Source organism: Leuciscus leuciscus (genome assembly GCF_965113295.1).
Source record: "Leuciscus leuciscus genome assembly, chromosome: 8".
Lineage (NCBI taxonomy): Eukaryota > Metazoa > Chordata > Actinopteri > Cypriniformes > Leuciscidae > Leuciscus > Leuciscus leuciscus.
In genome coordinates this window covers 36,997,009-37,017,339 of record NC_138732.1, presented here as the reverse complement: position 1 = coordinate 37,017,339, position 20,331 = coordinate 36,997,009, and the positions used below count along the sequence as shown (strand labels likewise).

The window sequence follows — 20,331 nt, the reverse complement described above, 5'->3', positions numbered from 1 at the left end:
CCTCTGACAGTTCCTCAAAGTCAGCCATGATCACAAATCACGTTCGCTACTAGCTAGTTAGACACGTTGGTTTTGTTGACGGAACGGCGCTTCTCGGGTGCTGCGCTAAATCACTCCGCCCAAGTAGCAGTGCTTCGCCTTCAGAGAAAAAAGTACTCAGTATTTAAACGTTTAAAAAATGGCTGTGTCTCATATGACCTTGTTATTTGTATACACTGTGACTATACAAATCACAACATGTAAATAGGAAAATGTGACCCGATCTGGCGAAATGAGTCGGAAGTCGCAACGTTCCATTTTAAGATATGGGCCGTTTATGTGGAAAAACAATGAAATATTTTTTTTAATTTTTTATTATTATTATTGCAAAATTTCAAAGAACAGACATTCAAAAATGATCTCCTAAAGTTTCGTAGTCCAGATAATTGAGAAAAGGTATTTAAATGACTATTAAAGTTTACAAAGTTTTACTAAATTCGCTGGAAATGAATATTGCTTTTCTCAACTCCTCTCGTCACCTCTGAGCATTTCCCGGGAATCCCCTCAAACGTCTCTGCTTTCCAAATATGGTGTTACACGTTGTATAGAACCAATCATAAAGCTTACAAATGTACACAAATGCTGATCATTTGTCAATGGGAAGCCCCGTTTCGACTGACCGGCACGCGATTGGTCCAGCCATCCTCCACAGACTCGTAGCGCTATGTGTAAACAAGCTAGCAGATCTCCTCAGAAAGATTAAATATTATTAATTTGAGAAATGTCGCTGTCAAAAGAGAGCAAAGTCGCCAAAAGCGTTGAACTCACTGGAGGCTTCTAACCTAAGCTCTGCTGCTGGTCATCAAGAGTGGCTAAGGCTAACGTTATAGTCAGTGATTTTTTGGGATCTGGAGACGTGTCATCCTCTGATGACAGCGACAGCCCTGTGGTATTTATCGTGTATGGATGTGAGTGAGTGCAATTATTCTGTGAGTGTATTTATCTGCAAGGAGAATCCATTACAATGTGTTTGATTTATTTTAACCCAATATTTAACTGTTGGTATCTCCGTTATGAATATGTTACACTGTTGTTGTCAACTAGCCAACACAAAGATATGACTGCATAGGCTTACATTATTTGTTCTCTGTTTCCTTGTCTCTCTGCCTCTCTCACTTTCTCTCTCACACACACACACACACACACACACACACACACACACACACACACACACACACACACACACACACACACACACACACACACACACACACACACACACACACACACACACACACACACCCTCTCTCAAGCAAAACTGTAGCACCTCTGTTCAATCTTTCTGATTTTAGTAAATGTTTGTAAAAGTGCCTTTTAAATTATTTATTCAAATAAAAAATGTAAAATAATTTGAGCTTCAGCCTGGCATAATAGCATATATTAATGTCTTTGGTCAAATTAAGCTGTACAATAAATAGATCATCCCTTTAAATGCAATGGATTTTGAAAGATATCAACAAAAAACGGGCAAAAAACTTTAAAAGCGATTTTCTCAGGTTTTCAATTGGAAAAAGAGGGCAGACGACCATAATTCAAATGTGTATATCTTTACAACCATTCAAGGTATGACTTTGACTAGGATATCAGTTGAAAGCTTATGGTCTCCTCTTTCCATTAATACCAAAATCTCAATTTTGAAGTTTGGGTCACTGTGACTCATTTTGCTGGATCAGGTCACAAATGTTGGCGTTATTTTGTCACTTATTGGGATTAGTATGTTAGCTGTAGCCATTTACATCCAGTCTTTGTGCTAAGCTAGGCTAGCGGTGGGTGCGTCAAACAGACTTACAGCACGCACGGAGATGAAAAAGGTATTTATGGACTTATCTAACTCTGGGGGATACGGTGAATAAGCTAAAGTCCCAAAAAGTCGAAGTGTTCCTTTAAAGATCACTTCATCTGGAAAGCATCTGCTGTTTATTAACATCTGATAGACATCTTTAAGATGTCAATTTAACATACATTCTAAATCATTACATCTTTAAGACATTTTCTAAACGTCTATTTGACATCTGACAGGAAACGTCCTATAGACGTATTGCAGATGAGCAAAGACTCTAAAAAATGCGTCTTCCAAATGTAAACACACACATCAAATAGACGTCTATGTGATGTACGTGTGCTATCTGGGGTACTAATAGCATTTCTAAGACAGCGTCATTTTTTTTTTTTTTTTTTTACATTAAAATATTTATGTATAAATATTTTTTTTAATAATTCAAGATTTACAAGAATGACAAACTTGACAGGAAGAAAAATCAGTGAAAGGTGCATTGCTGAAGAGACAACTTTACAAGTAAGAAAATCAACACACACAAAAAAAGTTTAAGCATGCAGGTCAGTGCTTCTAATATGTACCTCTTTCAAAATGCAAGTTATTAGACTGCATCTGTCAAAATGTATAATGTATGATAAATATATTTTGTGTAAAAATGTTGGAACCTATTGAATAGTATATATCCCACTATAGGATTTGAATTTGAATTTAAATGTTTATGATTTTGATATTTAATTGCATCAAACATGAAATTTAAATGTGGAACATATTATGATATCAGAGCATATTTTCAGAGATGTTCTTATTATGGGTTGAAAGATCTAAGGATCTGTTTCAGTAGCAAACTGTATGAGTGTGCAGCTTCAAGAGAGAACCCACATCTGTGCTATTTTCTTCATTTTATTTGATAATTTCTATAATTTAATAATTTGTATTATTTATAATTTGATCGTTTAATCAAAAATTAATTATCTATGTATTATATTAATTATATATTATTATATTTATATGAATTGCTCTTGCAGTGCTTTCTATTGCTTAATGTTATTATTGTGAGATTTTTATTAATTTTATGAGATGATGTTTGATAGCACAACACTTGTTAGAATTGTGCTTGTCAGCGTTGATACATATGCAGCTAAGATTATTCAATAAACCCTGCTTTGGTGTAATGGTGAGCTTGGATCACGTGTGTATCTTAACCAACGTTCTGAAGTGCTGTCTTGACGGTGACAGTCAAAAACTGTTTGTGGAGAGCATATGAATGATTGAGAAGTGTCATAAACTGAATCCTACCAGTTGCAACATTGTCCATGACTTTGACTTTGAGAATTTGAGAGATCAAACCAAAATGAATGTTCATTGGCAAACTTCATTAAGTGATAAGCCGTTTTCTCACAAAACAAGTTTTTCAGCGCACTGAAACCTCTCCTACAGTGATAGCCATTCAAAATGTCTTCAAAATTACATACTAAATATTACTAAATTTCAGTAGGGTAAGACTTGGTCAAGTCAAGTTATTTATGTAATGCTTTATACGATACAGATGGTTTCAAAGCAGCATAATATAGTGTTAATGTTGCAAAATTCATCAACAACTTCAATTTCAGCTGTAAAGAGAAATAATTTCAGCTTGGGAGAAACTAGGATCACTCGGGGGACCAGTTCTCTTCTGGCCAAATGAACGAACAACTATGATGATTCCAGGCTGCATCAAAAGCCCACGGGACAGATCCTGACGAAGACCTCGGCACAGATCCCTACGGTCAGCTATGAAGGGATTATTCAATTATTCACTGGCTCTATTCTGTGTTGAGGAACTGCTGAAAGGGTGTGAAATATCGATTGCCAGTAATTTGGGACATGTCCAGAACATGTAAATGAATGATCCCTCAGCACATTGACATCTATTGCACATGGGGCTAGTACCAGGAAACTTTTAAGCTAGTTTACCTTTGGATATATATGAGCTCTGTGAACTACTTTGGACCGTGTCTTCAGAGAAGGGGTCTGTCAAGGTCTTCCTCCCAAGCTCTCTTAATCTTGAGCGAAAGATGCCAGATTGGTCATTAAATTATAAATAATGATAATTGAGCCCTTGGCTAATAAGAAAGAAAAATATTTTTTTGGGGGGGCGGGGGGGGGGGCGGGGGGGGGGGGGCGGGGGGGAGGCATCACTGGAAAGTCTAACACAAGTGACTTAACAAAAGTCAAAATGTTTAAAAAGTCTTGCAAGACTCTAAAGGTTCTCAACCTTTTGGAACTAAAGCCTCCCTGTATATATACCCATCCAGAACTTCAAACAATGTCTCGCCAGTTGTGTTCGCTGGAGGAGACAGACAGAAAAGAATGTCCTCCTCAATATTGCCATTTTTATATATCTGACATGGGTAAGCGAGCCCGTGCTAGTCCCACAACATCAGTTGTCTCGTCAAGCTGCAGGACATAGTGCTGGCTTTGCATGATGTTAGCTAGCGATTGCTCCTCAACGTCGCTTGCCATGTCAGATATGCAACAGGTAACATTGTTGTTAGAAAGAGGGATGTCATTAATCTGTTGTGGGAAATTCTCTTCAAACATAACTTGACAGATATCTTCGGCAGCAGGGATGATTCGCACCTCTGCAATTGCGTGAGGTTTTCCTAATTTGGCAACTCGTTGCGAGACGTGGTAGGACGCTTCTGGACACCTGTTAGACACTGATGTACAGTCAGACCAAAATTATTCAGACACCTTCAACATTTCTCACATTATCACAGTTTATTTGCTATACTTTAGAAAATGGTAATAAAATACGACAAGATCTCAGAGTTATCAAATAAGTTGATATTTCACTGGTTTTGTCCATCCTTCTGTTAGACTGTCTCACAATTTAATTAAGTTGAAAAGCTGTCCACTGTTAAATTTAACTACACAATTAGATAATACCAATTTGGTTCAACCAATTACCAAGCAATGCTTCATTTTGTTTAGTCTGTGGTGTAAAAAGGTCACATTAGCAATTAAAGAAAAAACACATTCAAGCAAAACATGGTCTGGTCAAAGTGTCTGAATCATTTTTGGTCCCAAATTTGTATACATTTTACTGGTAGCCACTGTATGAAGAATTGTTGGGTATAATATGTCACAGTTTACTTTAGTTTGCTATCCTCACTTACATAAATGAGCTATACGCTGATTTCACGCAGCCGTTATTTTGAAATCGAAAGCGAGGCTCCGGTGGGAAGAAAACCGGAAGTGTCGCCTTTAATCACAGGAGAGTCGTGAATGCGATGGCGTATTGTTGTGTTTAATGATGTTGTGTCAATTCTAAAACTGTACATACATTTCTTTCATTCTTTAGACTATATACAGTGAAATTAATTTCTAAATAAAATATTTTTTTTATATATAATTCAGAAAGTAAAAAAAGAAGCAGGAATGAGATATACATATCCTATATTGGATATTAACATCCAATAGTGTAAATCGCGGCAGCAGCTTCAGGTTGGTAGTCCAAGGCATTGTTGTTTACGGGGTTCTTACCACCGGAGCCTCACTTTCGATTTCAAAATGGCGGCTGCGTGAAATCAGCGTATAGTGTCCTGCACCCACCCAAGGATGACTCTGTGAATTGCTCAATCCCAGTCATATTGTCCTTCTTCCAAGAGCGCTTAGATGGTGGCAGCGCGCCTTCAACGCACAAAGTATATGTTGCCACTGTGTCAGCATTTCACAGCGAGGTTAAAAGCCAGTCGGTTGGCAGGAATGACCTGATGGTCAGGTTTCTAGGAGGTTGGAGACAGTCAAACCCTCCTCACCCCTGTATGCACGATCCCTGTAGGGATTTGGTCTTGGGTTTTAAAAGTCTTGATACGTTCGCCAAACGAGCCGTTCCAGTTGGCTTTGCTAAAAGTGCTCTCTTTTTAAGATGGCGCTTTAACTTGCACTTGTATCGTAATTTAAACGAGTGGGCGACATTACATGCTCTTTCAGTCAGTAAGACATGTATGGATTTTGGCAGTGATGATTGTAGGGTTATCTTCAGACCAAGAGAAGGTTATGTTCCTTAGGTGCTCTCAATTTCGTTCAGTGCCCAGGTTATCTAATTTATGTTGTAGAATGTAAATTATATAACTTTCTTTTATAATTTACATCGTAGAATGTAAAAGTTTTTTTTTAAACAAAACGTAGTATCGTATTTAAAAAAAGTTTTTTTTACCTTATTTTACTCGTAAATTGAAAAACCACATTATAAAAACTGGTAGGAAAATCTTCAGGGAATCCCTGGTAATGAGATGCATCACATATTAGATTTTTTTTATAGTAGAATTTTATTATTCAGAAAATTTCTAGAAGCAAAAAGAAAACCTTTTAATTGCAGATCAATGATGTGTGTGATGAAAAAGAAGGTTTTCAAAATTTGTGAGCTAAAGTAATTTAATCAAACATCTGTTTATGTTATAATAATGCTAAACTAAGCGGAGCAGGTCATGTTACTTACATACCCTGAAAGTCACCTCAGTTTTTGGAATGATTGTTGAATGCATCTGTTTAATTAACTGTTAATGTAACCGGGTATGTTGCATAATATATATATATATATATATATCTTAGCAAAGAGGACTATGTGCCCTTCTTTTTAAACAATGTTCTACTACATTGCACTTGACTGTACTAATGGTTCCTTAATTTTAGGCACTTGATGTAATGATAATTTGTTTATTGAACACATAACTAGTTACTCAGACATGCTTCCTCACACTGTTTCCCCCCTTTACTTAAACATCTTATGGAGTTTTTTCCTTGCCAGTCACCGTTGACTTTTAAGATTTAAAGGAATGAATTTCTGAAAAGTGCTTTGAGACAACATGGATTGTGAAAAGTGCTATACAAATAATGAATTAATTGGTAAATGTAGGATGTACTAACTTTTTCCATACAAGATTTGGGCATTTCTGTTTATTTACGCTGTACACATTATTACAAAATGTACATTCGAAGTATCATTTGTAAGTCCTAATATGTTGGGGAAAAACAAATCCACTTTTTATGGTGTGTACAAACATTCACAGCACTTCAATCTTAAATACAATATGTAAATTCAAATTTCACACTGCCTGTACATACTCTTACCACTTCTGCACATTACATTCAATACTCCCAGTAATCTGTATATAGCAGGTATTCTGTACATGTTATTCTATGTTCTATACATGTCACTACTCTTGTGTAGCTGTTGTATTTTATGTGAGTAGTGGAAGCTTTTTTTTTTCTTGTGGTAATTTTAAGAAAATGTCATAATGCAAAATAATAATAATGGTCCTAAAATCATCTTCATTTTCTTTATGCAACAATATAGTTTCCTCTTTATTTAATCTTGGGGTGAAACATGTTATTGACAGGTTTTGTGAAATTCACCCAAAAACATGTAAGTTGTGAATTAGACTAGTTCTGTGCTGCATGAACAATATCACACACGAATACTATTTAATACAGATGACTTTAAAAACAAATATGCTACTCAATCAAACACAAGTCATCTTGGTGAACGACATTAGTTAAGTCTGTAGAATATGAACTTGGTAAGAGTAAGAAACCATGGAGTTCCCTTCAGTATGATAACAATAAATGTGAAAGATTAACATACAAATCCTGATATTGTAAGCAGCATATATCAAAATCTAATTAAAACAAAGATCGAACAGATGTGCCAGGTCATTGTTAAAAATCATGGATTTAGATTTCATCACAGTTATGCTTTTCTCCTTCAAGACATGAATGGGGTTAACCATAAAAATAAAACTCCCCGTCACCCTAAATAGATTTGACTCGTTTTCTATTCATCTTACTTTCTTCCATGAAACACAGAAAATAGAGATGTTTAGCAGATCATTTACTCTGCTTTCCCCCCTTGCAAAATAAGATAATATAACTGGTGTATCACAAAGGTAGTCCATAACACACGCACACCATACAACAGCTTCGTGTGAGGAACAAACCCAACTGTACTTTAATATTTAAGTTATCAAATATAATTTGCACTTAAATAATAATACCAACCAAAAAACAAAAAGGTGCCTTTAGATGTGCCCCGCATGTAAAATGACAGACTGGGATGTAAAGAATCTTCAAGATGCAACAGCAAATGAGAATTAAGCACTACGATGGAGGGGAAGATCAATTTTGGTCCTCACACAAAGCGATTATATGGCTTCAGAAAAGAGTATTATAGACAACTTTTATGGCACTTTCTTTTTTTTAAGATGACAAAATAAATCCCCTTCTATTTTCGTAGTATAGTGATGATGATGAGCAGCGTGAATGAACACCTCCTGTGTCTCGCAGAAAAAATAATGACAACAGATTTCATTTATAGGTGGACTACTCCTTTAAACTTCCCCATCTTTACGAACTGCACTAAAACACTGTGAAAAGAACTCAAAGAATCAAAACTAGATGATTAACATCAACGGGAAAAGACAATGATGTATCATTTGTAAGCGTACAGGAAACACTGCAGGAGTTTAGTGTTGTCCTGTGTTTGTAAGTCTCTGAGGTGAGTTGGGAGAATGAGTAAAGGTTTCTTCTACTGCTTCCGACAGCTGGGCCAGCTGAGTCCTCCACAGGCAGCCGTCACGATAAAATACAGCACCACCTGAGACGACAAGACAAAACCAGAAGAACATCATTTACTAGATCACCGTCTACTGTACGTCTGGCCTCTTCACATGCAGTTAGAGCATTTTATTAACAAACGTTACAAAATGTTCACCACAGGATGTCAAAAAGTGGCACGAATAATTCCACAGATATTCGCTAAAAGCCAATGAGCACAACTAAGGACAGGTATTAATACTGAGGACAGTATTAATTGCAATCTTTCACTTGCAGTAGAGCTACAGCTACAGCTGCCTGTGCTCTGATTTAATAGTTTAATTTAGCAGTTTCAGTAAGAAACTGTTGATATTTGAGCCTCCACTGTATATGAACCATATATGTTGTAATAATATAACTCTTTGTACTGGACATTTATTTACACAGTTTAGGGACAAGTTGTAGCAAAAATGTAATACAGTAATATGTAAAAAATTTTGGTATTATAATCTGTTTTGAATGAATAGCTTGCTTATAGTTGTCTCTGTCCATTAAAACGAATGCAATGCAGCTTCCTGGCAACATTAAAACATTGCTGTTCTTGCGTAACTTGACCAGCATGACAGAGCAAGATCAGATCAACAGCTCAAACACTGGCATGTATTTGGGGCAGGACTATCTGTCTGGCCAATCAGTGGCACAAGAAAAAGTGAAAAATGTTGACAGAAGTATCATTACATATGAGTCTTTCTGAGGTTCATTTAGTGCAGGGGTAGGCAAGTTCAGTCCTAGAGAGCCGCTGTCCTGCAGAGTTTAGCTGAAAAAACCCTCACCTGCCTGTAGCCTCAGGGTACGTTTACACAACAACGATATGTTTAAAACAAAGATGTTTTTCCTTTGAGTTTTCCACGTACAGACCCAAAGTCATTCACACGGATCCGCGATAACGACTAAAAACGCTGTATTCTGCTGCCAGGCCAGTAGATGGCGATGAAACACTATAGACTGAACACGTAATACACATGTGCATGACGTCATCGTCTTTAGGCACCCAAAACGCTGTTGTCGTGTAAACGAACGGCCAAAACGCATTAAAAGGTTGTGTAAACAGCCCCTTAGTGATCCTGAAGACATTGATTAGCTTGTTCAGGTGTGTTTGATTAGGGATAGAGCTAAACTCTGCAGGACAGAACTTGCCCACCCCTGATTTAGTGAAACAGTGTGGAGAACATGTCTTGATTATTTTGAACTTGATTTTTATTCTGTTTTATTACATTAAACATTTTGGAATTAATTTGGTTTAAATGGGGAGAAAATCAGTCTTCTGCACAATTTCAGAAGAAAAAAACATACAGATTGAGATTTAGGACCAGATTTACTAAACAGGGCAAATTAGCTTAAGAGCGCAACTCCAAAGTTCTGCTCGTGATCTACTGACGCAAATTAAAGAACACAGACGCAGCCGGATCATTTTCATAATGACCAACACAAGAGCAGCGCAAAATAGCGTCCAGTTTAAGACATGCTTTTTTGGTACGGTAAATAATGGTGCAAAAAACAGACGAGCGCAAAGTCCGCAAACCCTGATTCATTTAAATTCTCTCCTCCCATAAATTTTGCGCCTGAAAGGGAAACTCCTATAAATGCATATGCAATAAGGTCAGCCGCAAAAATAACTGTCCACGCCTTTTCAGCGCTAATTTTACACTTCATGTCTTTAGTAAATCCTGACATTAGTTTTTCAGTGCCAAAAGAGGGTTTAGTAAATCTGACTATATAGTGTTTTGCTTTATAGTTATTGCTGTGTCGCTCTGACAATAAACCTACAGTCCGCTCCAGAACTTACCAGCACAACTATTACGACAATGACTGTTAACTTCATGTTCTTCATACACATGGCGTGGGCCAGGTTACGGCTTGTTGTTTTAAAGGTGACAGACTGCACATAAAAGAGAAACATTCATTAGTGTACATATTATACAGTGACATGAACAAATATGTTTCAAACAGGACATAAAAGCAAAACTCACAGAATCCATCAAGTTCTCGGTTTTATCGATGAGCAGTTCGAGCCGCTCTCCTCTCTGAGCCACGAGATCTACAGTAGCACAATACAGCACAATACAGCACATATTCACTCAAACGTTCACTGACATTTATAAAAGTGATTAAAAGTGACTCAGTCTCACCAATGTTCCGGACCATAATGCCTTTCAAGTCATCTACGTGCATCTGTGTTTCCGTCAGTCTGTCTGAGCCTTTGGGATCTGAGTGATGTTTCTAACAATTACAGCAAAACACATGCATGTCAATACACGGCAAAAAATATTGTTCTGGGCATAGCTACTCAAAAATGAGAATTATTTTGAGTTCTACAGAAGGCAGAGAAATGCACAGAATGACATGAGGATGAGTAAATGATGACAATTTATTTGTAGGAGTTATTTGTATTTTACACAGCAGTTGAGAACTTCAATTGACATGTTTGACATTTTTCCCATGAAACTAATGTTTATGCAGCACGCAGTGTTTCCCTGACTATCCAAAGCATGTAAATATGAGGTACGTGATTGGTTGCAAATTTAACTTGTGCGCAAAATTGTAATATCGCATTAAAACATTTGCGAATAAAGTACCGTTTCCATCCAGCAAATCGAAGAGAACAAAAACTAAGAAAAGTAGGAGAAGTCACTGTATATAATAATTTCCGTATATAATAAATGACTTCTGTATCAGAGAGTGCAGACGAAATGCAATAAACGTGTTATCTTGCTTTCGGAGGCAGATGCTGCTGTTTGGGAACGTGGTCGTGTAAGGCATCGGTTCCCAACAGGGGGGTCGCGGCCCACAAGGGGGCCTCAGCGAGCTCTGTGGGGGGTCGCGTCATATTTTGAATAGTTTTTAGCAATGAGCATTAAATAAAAGTCCTTAACTTTTTTCTGTTCAAAATTTACAAAATGTATATAGTTCATCATGAATCCATTTTCCAATCCGTGTTTTTGTCTTATCCTAAACCACTATGATACACCTATAATAAGTGTTTACATTGGGACTATTTCACACTGGTTCGGATCGCTGCCGCTGCGGAGTAGCCCAGTACCTGCGTGACTCGTCATAGAAGTACATAGAGAGAAGTAGTTTTTTACCTACACACCAGTGTGAATATTTTTGTTATTGCATTTCAAATAGGGCCAATTTATAGGCTACTCCTAGGCTTACGTTTTTAAATTACAAAGGGCCTACTGATGTTTTTGTTATGCTATTTTCAATATTATTTGTGCATAAACATATCTGGTTATAGTAAACATACCGTTTGCTTGAAAACAACATATTCTGTCATCCTTGCTGCAAGCTTACAAGAGTGATAATATCATTAAATGTGAAGGGGGGCCCTAAAATATTTTCTTGGGAAAAAGGGGGTCTCAGACAAAAAAAGGTTGGGAACCACTGGTGTAAGGGAGATCTGGGAGGGAATTATACCGAACCATTTTGACGACAGTCTTTGTTTAGGTATTTCAGAACAACCAAAACAGCACTTCAGATTCTGTGCAACGAGACCGGTCCACTGGTTTATTCGGTAAATGTGTTCCATCGTAATTTATGCGCATGTTTTCTTATCAGATAATCTGACTCAAATGAGCGCATACGTTTTAAATCCACATTTTTTGCATTTATGCGCATCTTGGCATTTCCATCCAGCAGTTTTTGATGCGATATCCCAAAATGAGCATAAAAATAGGTGGATGGAAACATAGCTATTCTAACATTATTCTAACATCTATCTTTTTACACTGCACATGCTTGGCACCATGGGTAAAAAGCGTGATAACCCTGCTTTACAAGTGTGAAACATTCCTCTACCCAGGGTTAAAAATGGGGTTTAGAGCGACGATAACCCGGGGTTAAGTCGGTTCACTGAGTGGGTTCTGCAGTATGGCTAGTCAAAGTCTTTCTGTGCGAGACTATTCATTGAATGATACTGTCTTTTCCGTCAGGTCAAATAACATTTGATACCCCAAATTTAGCATGGGATTGCAGGTTTTGTTTGAATCATTCTCACAAATTCTGCATTTATAATGCAGGAAATTGACTACTGGATCAAATGTACATACTGTAGGTTTGTTGGCTGTGCTTAGACACTAATGATCAGCGGCTCAATACAATTTGATTTGCAAAATTTGCAACTGATTATAAAAAGCTAAAGATTAAATTTTTTATTTTTTTTTATGAAATGAAATGTTTATCATTTCACAATCACAATATATGATAAGTATAAATATTATATACTAAAAATATTGTGCAGCTCAACTCTGAGAATACCATCTCAACAGTCATTTAGTGTGTGCACCATCTATTTACAGCACACACTGAAGCTAAGCTTTTCCAAACACACAGTGTACACTACAGTCTTCAGGCTCATGGCGTCCTTGGACACCAATATTTTAATTTAAACCACTGTATGGCCAACTGAGATTTCACTACGGAGATAAAGGTTATGATCATGATTTTTTTACAGCACACTTTTTTATATATTTTTTATATTAGCACCGTTTGGATTTGGGATCTGAAAAGTGCTTAGACCCGGAAACAAACGGATTAGCAAAGACATTTGACACACCATTGTGCCTTTGAGCAAGACATTTACGATACCTACACACTAAAGGATGTTCTGGCGGAGAGTTTAATAAATATGAATGAGTAAAATACATTTCGAGGGTGTTTGAAATCAAACAGAAAAACAGCGAAGTGTATTTCCCAGAGCACAACTGGACCAGACTCATTGGTCAATGGATGCCTATGTCATGTTGTAGCAAAAGGATACACTTTTCTCTAATTATTACTTAACACAGTCATGTGAAAAGTATTGAGTGAGATCTAAGCTAAAGCTCAACACCATCACAGGCCCCTTAATCCTAAACCTACATGATCCATACCAACGTGATAGCAGGGTTTCTCAACTGGTGGGTTACCAGACCTTTTTGAGCGGGTCGTGGAGTGTGTAGTCGAAGAAACAACAACTATAACAAAAAACGTAATTCTAAATGTTTTTCTGATGCAAAACTTTTATTTTGAAAGACGACCATGACAAAGTTGCTGTTTCTTCTGTCAGACGCAGTTTAAGTGAAGATTCCCAGAGAAAAATGCATTGTACTGATTCAGTATCTGCGCTCAGATGAGATGACATGTTGTCCGGCTTTATGTCAGTATCATTATTCTAATGTTATTTTGCGTAACTTGTTACAAAATAAACAGTTTCTCACCTCAGAAAAACAAACTTTCCTCTCTTGTCAATTCACTATATAGAAAAAGCTAAATTATGAACATGCAACGTCTTAGTTACGTTGTCAATTACTAAGTCATGAAATTACCAAAAAGTATCAATATATTATGTAGCTGGTACATCACGGGTTTGCATGATTTTCATCCTATTCATCAGATGTTTTATGGACATCAGGATAAATTTGTTTTATTAACAGTTAATGTTAGTATTGTGTATTTACCATGGTTACTTTACTTTCTGTAACTGTGAAGGAGACATGCCCCTTTTTACAAGAAATAAGTCTTTGGTGTCCCCAGAAGTTTCAACTCAAAATACCCCACAGATAATTTATTATAGCATGTCAAATTTGCCCCTATTTGGGTGTAAGCAGTTTTTTGTGTGTAAGCAGTTTTTTGTGTGTGTGTAAATTTAAATGCAAATGAGCTGCTGCTCTCCGCCCCCTTTCCAGAAGAGGGCGGAGCCTTTACAGTTCGTGATTCATATTCTCCGGCAACAACTAAACTGGAGAATCTCACGCAGCCAAAATGCTGGAGTTGATTCAACTTATCGATTAGCATGTTCTGTCATGGTCATCAATAAATTGTTGAACTGACGCTGTTTGCGAAGCAGTCCGGTGTAAAGTGATTTGCACAAACATATAGGCCTAAGACTTTATCTAATTTCTTTGCTACATTTCCTTCATAAATAAACTTCATCCACTGTGTCCTCAGTACCGGGAGTCTATGGAGACTTATGTTGATTGGTACAACAGAACATCTGTAATGTTTCTGTGGCGCTGACATTATATCAATAGGTGCTATATAACGAGGATATAAACATGGCGGACTATGTGAGGCTCACTCAGGGCGGGATCTATGCTAATTGGGCAGATCGTCACCAGTCATGGGGCGGGGCTTGTACTGTGACATCACAGTAAGGGGAAATCTGGAACAGAGTATTTTTCAGTCACTGCATCTCATTTAGGGGGATTATTAAAAAAAGATACCACTATTTTCACTTTGTGCTTTCTATATTTTGATGACTGTGGCTCATACCAACTTACTGTATGTATTGCATTAATAAAAACTAATTTGGGACTGCCATTCAACAGCTTTGTCCCGTGTTAGTAATATTCGTACAGTTTATATGTATGTTGTGGGTACTTGTGTGTGTTTGCAATTTTTTTGAAATAATTTTGCTTGGTTCAAATTCCTAAAAATTTGGGTCGCGGCTTAATGACCATGGGAAAATGTGGGTCCCATGGATCCCAAACCAGTTGAGATCCACTGGTCTAGGATACACGCAGGTATATGCCATGTGACCAATTACTTTTAAAGGGATTCTGCGTGTGCCCACCCTGAATATGACAGACCATACGTATAACAAACTCTAAATTGAAAATGAATCATTCTTTTTGTACAAATCATTGCTTGATTTGCGAACATAGCCCTTCACGAAAGTTTTTAAGACCGTGCAGAATCCTCTGTTGGCTGTTTGCTAGCAGCAATTCCCTTCACGGTGTACGTTTTGATTTTAGCAAATCAGTTTGAGTGAATGCAGAAAAAGTATTATTGTTCATGACACCAACAACCAGCCAAGCAAGAAAACGTGATCAAAAAGGGAAATCACCTTTCACTATGGTAAGTTAAAGATGTTAAACAGAGAAAAAGAGTTTAAGTAACCTTTAGTGTATCCTTAACCTTGGACCTCATTATTGTTAGTCTTTTTCACAGAAACACAACATAGTCCAAGCACCACCGGCAGCTCATACCGATTCTCGAAGGTCCCTTTAATATGAAAATATATGCATTTTCATTTATACATGGTTACAAAAACATTTTAGTTGTAATTTTTAAGTGCCATTGTTTAAAGTGGCTGATGTTTCATGGACGTTCAGTTGTTATGATGCTGTTAAAAATAAAAATAAAACAGATTTCATAGGGCCCTTTTATTGTTCAGATTTTAATAAATTATTACATTGATAATGCTTTAATATTAAACTTCTTTTTTTTTTTTTGGTGATTCATATTTAAATAAACCATTAAAAGAGAATACAGAAAATGGAAAACCTAGAATTAAAATAAAACCTCTAAATACAATTTTGGCTTTATTTAAATAAATTGGTTTTGCTGCACATTTGCTCATTTCGATAGCATCCAGATAAAATCAAGAGCAGCCTTTCTGAGTAATAATAATACATCTATTTCATATAGCACCATTAAAAGTTGCAAACAGAGAAACAACAGAGAAAACAACCAAAAATAAACAAATAAAATGAATAATCAAGTAAAAGAAATCCTAAAATATAATGTTTTGAGAAGAGATTTAAAAGTCACAAATGTATTTGCTTCCCTGATGTCAGTTGGGAGAGAATTCCAAAGCTTAGGAGCACAGGAAGAAACTGCTCTATCACCCCTAGAACGAAGCCGTGTCTCGGGAACAACCAAGAGATCACTCTGAGAGGAATGCAGATTACGACGTGGTGTGTAAGGCATTAATAGATCAGTCAAGAACTGAGGAGCCAGATTATGCAAAGCCTTATATGCTAACATAAGGATTTTAAAATCAATACGGTACCTGACAAAGAGCCAGTGCAAAGACTCCAGACAGGGCGTTACATCCTATAAAGAGCGCACCTGAGTGGGAGCCGGGAGTGATTTGCACACATTCGCTTGATCTTTCTGTGATGCATGGTTTGCCCTGTACTATTTTAATGTTTGAGAAACACAGTGTTCTTCGAGAACTTGGTAACTAGAGGCTCATTTGGGCTGTCATTTCTCTGTGAGTATTTCGCCGTTCTTTCTGACCTGGTTGTTAAACCTGTTATTAAACAGGGAAGAGAAAAGAACAGCTGAGATATCACGTGATACACATGTGCCTAAGATTGATTTTGGTTTTGTTTCTTTCTTTTCTCTTTACCTCTTTCTTTTGTGAGCCTTTTCCTTGGTTATGATTTGTATATAAGTTGTACATTTATGTAAATAAGTCTCTTGGGGTATTCTTTTCATCTCGTTTCTCACTGTAATAAATACCTAAATTAGACTGGTTTGTTTGAGATGTTTTCCAGTACACGTTCAGAGTTTTGATGTTGCACGCCGCCTTCTCCCTAGACTCAAAAGGTTTGTAACACAGGGGTAATATGATCACTAGCCCTGACCCCAGACAAAACTCTAGCAGCCGAATTTTGTAAATATTGAAGTTTGTCAATTGAGGATTTAGATACCCCATCTAGAAGACCATTACAGTACTCAGCACGAGAAAAGATGAAAGAGTTTATCAACCTCTCAGCAACTGAGAAGGACAAGACAGTAAACGTGCTATATTTCTGAGGTGATAAAAGGATGTCTTAACCGTATTCAGCACCAAAGGCTCAAATGACAGCGTGGCATCAAATATGACACCAAGATTTTTTCATTTGCTTTGAAACTCCAAGGCAACACCATCAACAGACCCAGCCTTTCATGGCTGGTTGACAGAAGCCGCGTACTTCAGATCACCATGAGAATGGCGACAAAAGCTTTTCGCAAAATCCTGCAAATTCATTCTTTATGCTAAGAAATTACATTAGAGGTAACAGCTCTCGAACTGTACAGTTACATCCTCAGCTAATGCACCAGTATGGCTCTGTTTATCGGTTTACTACTGTACATGTAGGATGTTTTTGTGAAATCCTGAGACTTTTGAGGGTTTTCAGAGGGAAGAGTTTGGCAACACTGTTGATCAGCTAAACCTCATTTCGTGTCTTACCACACAGACAAACATAAAAGAGTCTGAACAGGCAATTGCGTTTACAAATACGGCAGACGCACGTACCATTTGTGCAGCCAGCGTGCTGGAAAACTCACTGTTCATGGCGTAGGGCAGCGCGGTCTGAGCTCGCGAGCCGTAGGTGGTCTGAAATCTCTTCTTCACCTCATTGAGGAAGCCGAACGCACGGGAGCGCTCGAACTCCTGCAAGAGAGACGGACAGCTCAGTGTGTGAGCGGAGCCGCAGGGAAACAGAGCTCACGAGGCAGACACACTTACGTCATCAGTGATGCACAGATAGACGATCCTCTCGTGGCAGATGTAGTGGAAGAGATAGCTGGAAAACAACAGAAGCGCATCAGAACATCAGAACAGACAAACGTCACTAAACATTCACAGCCGAACAGCACAACGTCAGTCGTACCTGCCGTGGGAGTACGTGAGTTTGTTGTTTTCCGATGGGATTTTGGCCAGAATCTGTTCCGTCACCTCCAGAAAGTTGCCAGTGAAGCACGCATGTTTGGCCAAAACGGTCGATCCTCGAGCCACCACCGCAAACAGGATAGCCATCACCGCAGATAAACCTGATCCAACACTGCACGGTTCACAAACAAACACACGTGAGACAATTCACACGATATACTGTAGACGTGGAAAAGGCAGAGAGCATTTCTGAGAGGGTATACCTCCGTATTTTTGGTGTATTATGAGTCAGAATCAAAGGACCAATAACAGTCAAGCCCATAATGCCAGTGGGAATTTTTGGTCACCTCCTGACAAGTGCTGTGCCCACTCAGTCTGAAGAGGCACGAGGATTTTGAATGCAAAATTCCTCCAAATTTTTTTTTTATTTACCTTAAAAAATCTCCAAGATTCCAAGATTTTTGTAGGTTAAATATGATCATTGCTGTACATTTGTGGCCTTTGGGTGAAAAATCATTATTTTGAATCCATGGTGGCTGATGGCAACAAAAGATGAGTTTGTCACCACAAGACTACCAAATAATTCTACCATTTTGGGATATACTTATTATACATCCACTTAAATGTCAAATTTATGTGAAAATGTCCAATTTTGCTCGGGCAATCACATGCTTGAGTACAGCAGTGGTTGAATAGAAAAGCTTTTGGTTCAAATCTTCATGTAAGACATAAAATACATGGAAAACTGAATTCATGCAGGACTCGACAATAATCATAATTAAAAAGAATACAATTGACAGTTTGATATTCTACATCGTGAATACTAAACGAAAAATACAGAGAAAATAAAGAGACTTGATTGCTAATAAAACATTATGCCAAACTACTTCAGTGTATGTTTTCAACTGGAAAACTATTTTATTTGTTTGATGTATCATTTTCTTTATTAAATCATTATAAAGTGTCTCTCTGGCGCTTGAATTTTATTATAATACGCCTAACGTTATATGTTTTTCATAAGATCTTCGTCTTTTCTCCCCTGTGTTTTCACAGAATCATATTTTACTGTTCAAGCCTGTCTTCGTGATGGAAAGTCTAGTTCATTCTAGATGTGTTTTGACATTATTTTGTACTAGTGCAATATGAATTCATTCGAGAGCATTACAGTGCGGTTTCATATATTGTTACGTTACATTAACCACATACAACATATGTGTAACATCTGCCTTCGTGAGCTTTTAGTTTATCTGACTTAAAATCTATCTGACATAGTTAATGACATGCGGAAAAGTGTTTCCTTTTTTCATCAGCTGAAGTTAGTAACCGAACTACACTGAGAGCTGCCGTCAACCATCGGGCTACTTATTAGGAAATCAAAACGATGAGAAATCATAAAATACCATTTCCAGCATGAGATTAGTCTGATAGTAAATGACTGTGGATTAGATAAGATGATCTGATGACATGATCAACCAATCGATCATCTTTTGTCTAAGTTACCTGATTTTCTGATGATCAAACAGCCGCTCGCGCTCCGCTCTTTGATGTCTTTAAACGGAAGTGGCCATAAACAGTACTTTCATTGCCTGACAAACATGGTTGAAATCATAAACAAATGATACTATGAAAAATAACAGCAGTCTATGTAAATACAGAAATGAACAAACGTCACTGTTTTCCGCGATACGTCACAAACGTGCGACCACGAAAAGATTTCCGGGTTGCGTCACACACGCGCGACAGGGTTCTTTAAAGGTATAGCTCGCCCAAAAATAAAAATTCTGTCATCATGTACTCACCCTCAAGTTGTTCCAAACCTGTATGAATTTCTTTCTTCTGCTGAACACAAAAGAAGATTTTTTGAAGAATGTCGGTAACCAAACAGTTGATGGGCCCAACTGACTTCCATAGTATTTTTTTTTCTATTCACCTTATTGCGCCCCACCCACCTTTAAAGGTGAACTAAGTAACTTTTTTTACCTTAACTGAACAGCTTCGGAGTCATTGGAATGGTTATATTACTTATTTCGGGTTGAATGGTGGTCGTTTCGCACCCCCCTGGTGCCCGTGAGCGGAAAATACGCACTTGCAACTTTGAGCCGGCGGGCCACCGGCCGCCGCGTCAGGAAGTCTCGCGTGATATCAGGTCTCGCGATGTAAACAATTGCTTTACGGCCAAAATAAATCTGCTAAAATGCTGTCATTATTGCGCTCCCTCACGCTGTCCGAACCCGAAAAGAAGAAGACGTTTTAAAGAACGTCCCATCTGCTTTGATGTCATTGATCTATAGCCTCTGGTGTCTGAGAATCAACAACGAGTTTTTACAACAGTGTTGTCAAATATCTATTCCGAAGCTGTGGGGGGAGCTCTAGAGAGAAACCTGCGAGCAAAAAGCGAGAATACAGCGAAGAAGTCCCGAAGCTACTGAGTGCTGCTTTAATACTTTGCTCTTCCACATTTTGTCATCTGACTTCCACTAAACTGACACGGCACATCCGGTAGCTAGTT

At 37.7% G+C, this 20,331-nt stretch overlaps 1 protein-coding gene across 1 annotated transcript; it reads right to left on the bottom strand.

The window, feature by feature from the left end:
* Positions 1-6,742: 6,742 nt before the first annotated feature.
* On the bottom strand, positions 6,743-19,533 carry sybl1 (synaptobrevin-like 1). Its single transcript, XM_082178452.1, has 8 exons — positions 19,323-19,533; positions 17,824-17,994; positions 17,679-17,736; positions 17,466-17,603; positions 10,582-10,672; positions 10,423-10,490; positions 10,239-10,331; positions 6,743-8,453 (listed from the first exon to the last, which is right to left on the bottom strand). Exons 2-8 carry the CDS (start codon positions 17,967-17,969, stop codon positions 8,385-8,387), a joined length of 663 nt encoding a protein of 220 aa, XP_082034578.1. The 5' UTR covers positions 17,970-17,994; positions 19,323-19,533; the 3' UTR covers positions 6,743-8,384.
* Positions 19,534-20,331: the final 798 nt, after the last annotated feature.